We start from the raw sequence: 10,596 nt of genomic DNA on the forward strand, positions 1-10,596 counted from the left end.
ATTCCAACCCAGGGATTGAACCCAGTTTTCTTGAATTGCAAGCAGATTCTTTACCATTTGGTATACCTTTGTAAGTTTTAGAGGTTAGTATAGGGATTATAGCTTATATAACTAATCTTTGACAGTATTCTTTAGGGCTACTATTTTGCTACTTAAACTAAAAAGCATAAGTCTTAAAAGTTTGTAATCCCCTTCACCATTGTTTCTTCTTGTTACACTGATGTATATTATATTGGCCTACCTTCAAGTCTCTTCACTCATTATTACAAGTTTTTGCTTTCAGCAATCCTATGTACTTTAAAGAACTTAAGAGGAGAAAAATAATTATTTTTTCACCCAAATGTTTGCTAATTTATATGTCTTCCCTTTATTTCTGAAGTACCAAGTGTCAGTTTGCTATTATTTTCCTTTAACCTGAAAATATTGCCTTTGTTTAGAAAATTTCTCCTGGACACAACTTCTCAGTTTTTCTTCATCTGAAAAACTTTTTATTTCACCTTAATTCCTGAAAGATATTATTGGGAATAGAATGTTGGATTATTTTTTATAAACACTTTTAGGCATGTTTTCCACTGTCCTCTGGACTTCATTATGTCAGATAAGAAATCCAACAGTAATTTGAATCATTATTCTCCATAAATAATATGTGGTTTATCTCCAGTAGCTTTTAAGAATTTTCCCTTTTTATTTGTTAATAGAATCTTGATTATGATGTACTTGGAGATAACTTCCTTTGAGTTTATTCTGATTGAGAGTTATAGCTTCTTTACTATAAATCTATGACTTTCTATCAAATCTGGGAAATTTTCAACCATTATTTTTTCAAATATGATTTCTGCACCAAAATACTTTCTCCCTCCTTTTGAGATTCCAATGCCATAAATGTTAGAATTTTTGGTACATTCCACACATTTCTGAGACTCCACTTGTATTTAAAGGTGTATTTTGTTAGCTCTGAAAATTCAACAATTTCTATTCATTTATCATCAAGTTGTCTGACTCCTCTGACATCTCAATTCTGCAATTGAACTAATTCAATAGTATTTTAAAATTCAGATATTGTGCTTTTTGTTTACAAAATTGCCATTCATTATTTTCTACATTTCTGTTTCTCTGTTGAAGTTATAATTTTCTCGCATTTAGTTCAAGAGTGTTTATCTTTACCTCATGGATTATGGTGATAATAGTGGCTTAAATGTCTTAGTTCAATAATTTTGGAGATGGTGTCTGTAATGGTTATATAATGTTATTAGCAAAAACTTAACAGCTTAACAACCACATGTTATGTCACTTATTTTCTGTTGGTCTCTACTCTAGACACAACTTAGCAGAGTCCTCTATTAAGAATTTTTCAAGAGGCTACAGTCACTATGCCAGCAAGATCTGTGGTATCATCTGAAGGATTGCCTGGAGAAGATACATTTCTAATCCCACATGTTTGTTGCGATGGCTCAGTTACTCGCAGATTGTTGGACTGAGGGTTGCCTGTTGTTCCTTGTTGGCTATTGACTAGAGACCACTTTCAATTCCTTCCCAAATGGGTCCTTTCATTGGGAGTTCACAATGTAACTGTTTGCATAATCAACACCTTCAAAGAATGAAGTATGCCAAAAAAAAAAAAAAATTGGACATTATGATCTACATCATCTGGTTTAAAACTCAGCATTTAAAAAACTAAGATCATGGCATCCAACCCATCACTTTATGGCCAGTAGATGGGAAAAAATTGGAAACAGTCAGAGATTTTATTTTCTTTTTCTCCAAAATCACTTGCAGACAGTGACTGCAGTCATGAAAAATGCTTGCTCCTTGGAAGAATAGTTGACAAATGCAGATAGTGTATTAAAAAAGTAGAGACATCACTTTGCCAACAAATGTCCTTAGTCAAAGCTATGGTTTTTCCAATAGTCATGTACGACTGTGTGAGTTTTACCATAAAGAAGGCTGAGTGCCCAGAATTAATGCTTTTGAAATGTGGTATTAGAGAAGACTCATGCTGAAGCTGAAGCTCCAATACTTTGGCACCTGATATGAAGAGCTGACTTATTGGAAAAGATCCTGATGCTGGGAAAGACTGAGGGCAGGAAGAGAAGAGGGTAACAGAGGATGAGATGGTTGGATGGCATCACCAACTCAATGGAAATGAGTTTGAGCAATCTCTGGGAGACAGTGAAAGACAAGGAAGCCTGGCTGGCTTCAGTCCATAGGGTCACAAAGAATCAGACATGACTTAACCACTGAACAACAACCATGATCTACATGACCTAAGCATGGAAGAACTTCTATTCTTTTTTCAGTGCTCTATTGGTTAGAAGCACATCATGAGTTTGTTATATTTAAGGGGAAAGGAAAATGCAAAGATGTGAATACCAGTAGGTGATAAAAATTGGGGACCGTTTTAGTCTATACGCCACAGCATCTCTCAGTGGTCATTTCCCTTGAGAACAAATCACAGTGGTCAGTACTTTGTATGTTAATATGATTTTGTATAGTATCCTGGACATTTGAATACTATGTTGACATTCTCTGAATTTTGTTATAAATTTTGAGAGATTGTTATTTATTTATATTGTGGTTGTTTTCTTTTAGCAATAGATTAGTCCCAAAAGATTCATACAATTTCTGTCCCAAATTCGTGATTGGACTTGTTATATATATTAAAGACAAAGAAGAAACATGAAACCTGACAGTAGGATTTTATACTTTCAGCTATGATGCCTTCAAACTGTGGTGTTGGAGAAGACTCTTGAGAGCCCATTGGACAGCAAGATCAAGCCAGTCAATCTTAAGGGAAATCAACCCTGAATACTCACTGGAAGTACTGATGCTGAAGCTGAAATGCCAGTATTTTGGTCATCTGATGCAAACAACTGACTCATTGGAAAAGTCCCTGTCTCTGGGAAAGACTGAGGGCAGAAGGAGAAGAGAGCTCAACGGATTAAATGGCTGGGTGGCATCACTGATGCAATGGACATGAACCTGGGCAAATTTTGGGAGCTTATGAGGGACAGAGAGGCCTGGTGTGCTGCAGTCCATAGGGTTACAGAGAGTTGGACAAGACTGGATGACTGAAAACAACAAGGTTGCAATATTTTCTATATGTGATGAGCTCATGAAAATTAGTGTCAATAAACTTTCTGAAATATTGGCCTGAACCCGTATCTGTGGCAGATTCTAAATCATTTGAATAGGGCAATTAGGCAACCTGAACCATGTTACTTTCCTTTCCATTCCTAAGTACAATTTTCCTTTCCTCATCTAAATGGTTGATAAAATCATTGAGCAGCTAAGTGATGACTGGGACTCCATTTGGGTTCCACTGGAGAGAATTAGTATAGGATTTTCTGCATTGTGGGTTGGCAAGCTCCTGAAATACATCATCCTATTCTTCTGTGCTGTGCTTAGTCACTCAGTCCTGTTTGACTCTTTGTGACCCCATGGGCTGTAGTCCAGCTGGTTCCACTGTCCATGGGGATTCTCCAGGCAAAAATACTGGAGTGGGTTGTCATGCCCTCTTCCAGGGGATCTTCCCAACCTAGGGATAGAAACCAGGTCTCCCACATTGCAGGTGGATTCTTTCTGTCTGAGCTACCAGGAAAGCCCAAAAATACTGGAGTGGGTAGCCTATCCCTTCTCCATGGGATCTTCCTGACCAGGAGTTGAACCAGGGTCTCCTGCATTGCACGTGGATTCTTTACCAGTTGAGCTACCAGGGAAGCCCCCTAAATATCCTACCTAAGCCCTATAAAGGAAAATTCTTGAGTACACTCTGCTCTCTGGTCACATAGAAGAATGTCAACTTCAGTCCAACATGCCAGATTTCTCTTGAGACTGGAGGCATCCTGAAGTACCAACTGAAAGACTATATCCATCTATAGAGCAAAAAAATATGAAGAGCTAAATTCATCATAAGAAAAAAAATTCCTTCTCTTACCATACAAGAAACTGAGATTTACAAAATTCACATTTTTTTTCAAGTTATTTTTAATTGGAGGATAATTGTTTTACAATGGTATGTTGGTTTCTGCTGTACAACAATGTGAATCAGCCATAAGTACATATATATCCCCATTATCTTGAGCTTTCCTCACCCCCCCCCCCCATCTCACTCTTCTAGGTCACCACAGACTTTATATATATATATAATTAATTTACATTGGGATACATGTGTCTCTTTCAATTCTGGTTTCCTCAGTGTGTATGTCCAGCAGTGGTATTGCTGTGTCATAAGGCAGATCTATTTCCAGTTTTTTAAGGAGTCTCCACACTGTTCTCCCTATTGGCTGTACTAGTTTGCATTCCCACCAACAGTGCAAGAGGGTTCCTTTTTCTCCACACCCTCTCCTGCATTTATTGTTTGTAGACTTTTTGATAGCAGCCATTCTGACTGGTGTGAAATGGTACCTCATCGAGGTTTTGATTTGCATTTCTCTGATAATGAGTGATGTTGAGCATCTTTTCATGTGTTTGTTAGCCATCTGTATGTCTTCTTTGGAGAAATGTCTGTTTAGTTCTTTGGCCCACTTTTTGATTGGATCATATATTTTTCTGGTATTGAGCTGCATGACTTGCTTGTATATTTTTCAGATTAATTCTTTGTCAGTTGCTTTGTTTGCTATTATTTTCTCCCAATCTGAAGGCTGTCTTTTCACCTTGCTTATAGTTTCTTTCATTGTGCAAAAGCTTTTAAGTTTAATAGATCCCATTTGTTTATTTTTGTTTTTATTTCCATTACTCTGCAAGGTGGGTCCTAGAGGATCTTGCTGTGATTTATATCAGAGAGTGTTGCCTATGTTTTCCTCTAGGAGTTTTATAGTTTCTGGTATTACATTTAGATCTTTAATCCATTTTGAGTTTACTTTTATGTATAGTGTTAGAAAGTGTTCTAGTTTCATTCTTTTACAAGTGGTTGACCAGTTTTCCCAGGACCACTTGTTAAAGAGACTGTTTTCTGCATTGTATATTCTTGCCTCCTTTGTCAAAGATAAGGTGTCCATAGATGTGTTGATTTATCGCTGGGCTTTCTGTTTTGTTCCATTGATCTATATTTCTGTCTTTGTGCCAATACCATACTTTCTTGATGACTGTAGCTTTGTAGTATAGTCTGAATTCAGGCAGGTTGATTTCTCCAGTTCCATTCTTCTTTCTCAAGATTGCTTTGGCTATTCGAGGTCTTTGTATTTCCATATAAATTGTGAAATTATTCGTTCTACTTCTGTGAAAAATACCATTGGTAGCTTGATAGGGATTGCATTGAATCTACAGATTGCTTTGCGTAGTATACTCATTTTCACTATATTGATTCTTCCAATCCATGAAAATAGTGTATTTCTCCATCTATTTGTGTCATCTTTGATTTCTTTCATCAATGTTTTATAGTTTTCAATATATAGGTCTTTTGTTTCTTTAGATGGATTTATTCCTAGGTATTTTATTCTTTTTGCCACAATGGTGAGTGGAATTGTTTCCTTAATTTCTCTTTCTGTTTTCTCATCATTAGCATAACAGACTTTTCTGAAGTTACAAATATAGAAATCAGTACAGCAAAAATAAATAATGATTGAGGAAAATATTTCCCAAAGAAAAGTAATTGTTACCCTGATAACAACCAAAAAATAAAAGGCAGATTGTGCATAATAAATAGACAAAAATGAAACAAGCTTTCTTCTCCCTGTTTATTAGTTCAAAATTTATTAGGAAAATAGAAACAAATTTAGGATAAAATTATTAAAATGAATCTATACCAAAATCATCTCAATGTGAAGAAGAACATCAGCTCATAAGGTGAATTTCATATTCTTCCAGATATCAAGTGGCATCAGATACATATATCAGGCCTTTAGCAAATCATATCAGAAGTCTGTAGTATTATGTACAATGAGCATCATCTGAGGGTGAGGCAGAGAACTTTTGGGGTCCAGAACTCGTGAATTGGAGGGTGAGAGTCTTCTACGACATCCTCAATAGTAGTAGCCAAAGCCAGAGCCAGAGCCAGAGCCGCATCCGTAACCACAGCCACAGAGAGTGCGGGCGCCATAGCCGTAGCCACTTCCGCAGAGAGAGCGGGCGCCACAGCCGTAGCCACTTCCGCAGAGAGAGCGGGCACCATAGCCGTAGCCACAGCCCAGCCTGCGGAAGCCAGACCCATAGCAGGAGCCATAGCCACAGCCCAGGCCTCCGTAGCCGTAGCTTCCATAGCCCAGGCCGCCATAGTAGTTTCCGTAGTAGCCACACATGGTGTTGGTTGTTGAGGTTGTTCTTGGGTAGAGAAGGAGAGTAGAAGTGTCACTTGAGTGTGGACAGTCCTCCCTGCAGAGGACATTTTATATGCCCTCAGTGTGGGTGTGATCACCACAAACACTCATGCTATTGGCTAATTTTTCAGGACCAATATGAGTAATCTGTTGACTATAGGTTTTAAGGATGACTTCACAAGCATTGAGGAGATATGCTTTGTTTCACCACATCTGAGCCAGTTAGTGGGTCATTAACAGAATCAATTGTCTCATCCTCAAATCCTTACCCATGACATCTTTAAATTGCCCTTTGTAACTAATCTTTATGGCAGTAAATACCATTTTTATTGACAAACTCTGACCTGCTCCAATAAAACAATAATTTTGCCTTACTTAATATTGACATTCAACAGATCATAGTATTGAACCTTAACCTTGAACTTCTCCTTCTATTAATATTACTTCCTCCCCCAATCCATTATTTTCCTTTAAGGATTTATCTCATTTTCATGTGAGAGATTGCTTACTGCTGAAAGCCAAATGTTATCACTGAGCTTCATGAGACTGTTGACCAACAGCAAATAGTTTGAAATTCTGGAACACTAGACCTGAAAAAGACTGGACTTTTCTTTATCTTTTACATTAGTATTTTGTACATTTTAAAAATTCTGTGTTTAAATTATAAAATATTTTTTCCATGGTTTCAAGTTTATACCCTGAATTTACACTCAAAAATGAAAGGAAATTATGAGTGCTCCTTTGCCTTTTCTAGGGAAAATATCTAGACCAGAAAAGAATATTTTATATCTACATACAAACAGAAAAAAAGTTTAGTTATAAGAGCTGCCACTTGAGTAAGTTACTTTATATCCTTCCTTTTTGAATGTTGTAAATGCAGAGTTTTACCACATCTTACGGTGGTTCTGAGAATAATGTGAGATAATGCACATAAGGTATTTTGCACAGTGATTGCCCTATAGTAAATAGTTAACAACTTTAGTTAATATTACTTTATTAACACAATAATTAAAAAGTTATTCAAAGTTTGAATGTAGAATTCTATGAATAACAGCAGATGAGATAAAGAGAATATTCTTAGATAATCAAAGACAGAGGGAAAAAAGGACAAAATAAACAGTGCATACAATAGTAAATGATAACACATACAAAGCATTTATTAAATTCCAAGCATGATCTAAGTGCTTTACATATTTTAACACACTTAGCTCTCACAAAAATCCTAGAATAGTTTGCAATTTTTATGTAAGAATGCCAAGCTCAAAGAAGTTGCAGCATTTGCACAATGTCATAGGCACAACCTAAATCTTAGTGCAACGTAATTATATGTACTTTCTAACTGATGAGACAGTCTGGGAATTGCTATCCCTATTATAATAATAATGGATTGTTTATAATAGAAATTCATGAATTTAAACCCATGTAAATGAACAATCGAGTAAAAAGAAAAACTTGTTTTCAGTAGAATACCAGTTAATGTATTTGAAAAAAATACAATGAAAATCAGAAAAGTCAACATTTCCAATCCATCATAATAAATAATTAGGCAAGAAAGGAAAATAAATGATAAGATGTGGTAAACTTTGGCATATGAATGGAATATTTATACAGTCACAAAACATCTCTACCAAAATACTTCTTAATTGCAAAAAATAAATAATAAAAGTAACTTTTGAGCAGAAGAATCTAATATTTACAACTGATCAAGTTGCAAAGTTATCATAAGTAATGAAGCAAATCAATAAGTGCCTAAAAATAGATATAATAAAAAGCAAACCTATTCACTATTTTGACAGAATTCATAATCTTGTTCTAATCACAAGGAAACTTTAAAGCTAAACTGAAGCATGCTTTAAAAGAAAAAAAAAATTCCTATAATCTACAAAAAAGTTAAGATTATGGGAAATACTAGACAGCATGACAACTGAATGTACTACATGACCTTAAGTAGATTATTTTTCTGTAAAAGCTTTATTGGAGCAATCTGTTCTTGAGTGAATGTTGTGAAAAGAAAGAGAAAAAAGCAGATTTCGATAGAAGATAAAGCTGAGTTGACATAGCACTCAGTGGAAACCTCAGGAAACCATCTGTGGGACTGTGGATGGGGATGTCCGAACAGTTACTGGGATTGAACAAGGCATGTTATACCACCACTCTGATCAATCACTGGGGACTGGAAGCAGGCATGATCTCTTGTGAGAGTTGCTAGTTAGCTGAGGGTATTCTACATTATACACACTCTATACTTGATTGAACTATAAGCTTAATTTTTGACATGTGTAATGATCTTAATTTTAGTCTTGGAAATATTGGTTTAAGAAATATATGATTATTATAATTGATACAATCATAGAAAAACTGATGGTGACATAGTCTCAGTTCAGTTCAGTTCATTCACTCAGTCGTGTCTGACTTCGCGACCCCATGGACCACAAGATGCCAGACCCCCTGTCCATCACCACTCCCGGAGTTTACTCAAATTCATCTCTCTTGAGTCAGTGATGATCATCAGTGAATGATTGTCTCAGAATGTTAAAAAATGTATTTGTGTATTAACAACATGAAATCATGAAAGCCTGTGGAAATACTCTAGATTTTATGAAATGTTAGATTACAACAGACCATAAGTTGCAAAGTATGATGATTTGTGCAAATTGGATTCTGTATCAAAAATAAAGCTACAAAAATTGGAAAAATTAAACCTAGATTATGAATTATATGGGCTTCCCATGTGGTGCTAATGGTAAAGAACCCATCTGCCAATGAAGAGGATGCCATAGATTCAGGTCTGATCCTTGGGTTGGGAAGATTAAGAATTAGATAATAGAATGGTATCAGAACTATATTTCTTTTTGTGATAATGGAATTTTGGTTATGTGGGGAGCCATATCTTACCATTGGATAAGGAAATGGCAACCCATTCCAGTTTTCTTGCCTGGCAAATCCCATGGAGTCTGGCGGCTGCAGTCTATGGGTTGCAAAGAGTTGGTCACAACTGCAGAGACTTAGCACATATCTTATTATATTCATTTAAGAATGAAGTGTCATGAAGTTTGCAGTATATTTTCATATGTTTCATGTATAATGTTTGGGTGTTTGAGTACACGAATGTGTGTGTGTGTGTGTGTGTGTAGGAAGAGAGATACAGAGAAAGAGAGAGATAGAGGAAGAAAGAGAAAGACAGACAGAGGAAACAAAACTTGCAAAATATTAAAAACTGCCAAATCAATCTAGGTGGGCAGTTTTAGGTACTCATAATATTACTTCCTATAATTAATTGAGGAATTTAAAATTTTTTAAATTAAATTCTGGGAGAAATGAATTTATATCTAGAAAAATATTATTCTTGGAGTACTAAAATCTGCAGTGATTCATTTTTCAATGTCTAAATTTCCTGCCTGAAAGTGTGAACCTGAGCATAGAGGGTAAAAAAAAAATGGAAAAGAATTTTAAATAACAAAATGCAAAAAGTGTGCAAACTTTGGGTAACAAAGAGGGGATAAGTAAAATACATTAATATGTGTCAGATAATAAGAGTATCAGATATTATTAAATGACTCTAAACTGAAATACACAGTGGTTGTTAGAAAAGGTGTCACTTAAAAAAAAAAACAAAACCAAAAACTATAGTTCAAGGCATTTAAAAGTTTGGTGAAGGCAGGGTAGGTTAAAATTTCTTTACTTCTTGTGCTGGGCTAGCACAGGAAACACTTTTTGTTTAAATATACCTAAAACTGAAATTAGAATTTGATAACTATATATCAGCATTGTATTTTCTAAAGGACTCCACATAGATGAAGAGTTTGGAATAATTTGCTTGGAATACACACTGTATCCAGGCAACGCTTACCTACATTGGCAGATGTAAATTTCTTTAATCCTCATGATGGACCAGAAAGCAGAGATCACTGCTTTACCAGAGCAGAACACTGAGGGCTTTAAGACCTCTACTTTCTTATGTTACAAGTGAAGGATTTGGTAGAGCAACTAAAGTAGAAATACTAAAAGAAGCTATTCTCTAAAGAAGATTCTTTTCTTTAATTCAAAAAAGGAAAAAGAAAACCAAAAGGACAAATTCTTTTGTTGTTGCTTAGTTGCTAAGTTGTGTCTGACTCTTTTTGTGATTCTCTGAACTGTAGCCCACCAAGCTCCATGGGATTTCCAATGCAAGAATACTGGAGTGGGTTGCCACTTCTCTCACCAGGGGAATCCTCCTGATCCAAGGATTGAACCTTTGTCTCCTGTATTGGCAGGTGAGTTCGTAACCACTGAGCCACCCAGGGAAGCCCCAAATGACAAATAATGCATTTAAAATGAAAAAAAAAAAAAAAAAAGAAACAGG

The 10,596-nt window shown here is 35.7% G+C and overlaps 1 protein-coding gene across 1 annotated transcript; it reads right to left on the bottom strand.

The window, feature by feature from the left end:
• Positions 1-5,674: 5,674 nt before the first annotated feature.
• LOC122687558 (keratin-associated protein 6-1-like) lies at positions 5,675-6,283 on the bottom strand. The gene has a single exon (XM_043893124.1). The coding sequence runs from the start codon at positions 6,234-6,236 to the stop codon at positions 5,961-5,963; it is 276 nt and encodes a 91-aa protein (XP_043749059.1). The 5' UTR covers positions 6,237-6,283; the 3' UTR covers positions 5,675-5,960.
• Positions 6,284-10,596: the final 4,313 nt, after the last annotated feature.

This window comes from Cervus elaphus, chromosome 31 (genome assembly GCF_910594005.1).
Source record: "Cervus elaphus chromosome 31, mCerEla1.1, whole genome shotgun sequence".
NCBI lineage: Eukaryota > Metazoa > Chordata > Mammalia > Artiodactyla > Cervidae > Cervus > Cervus elaphus.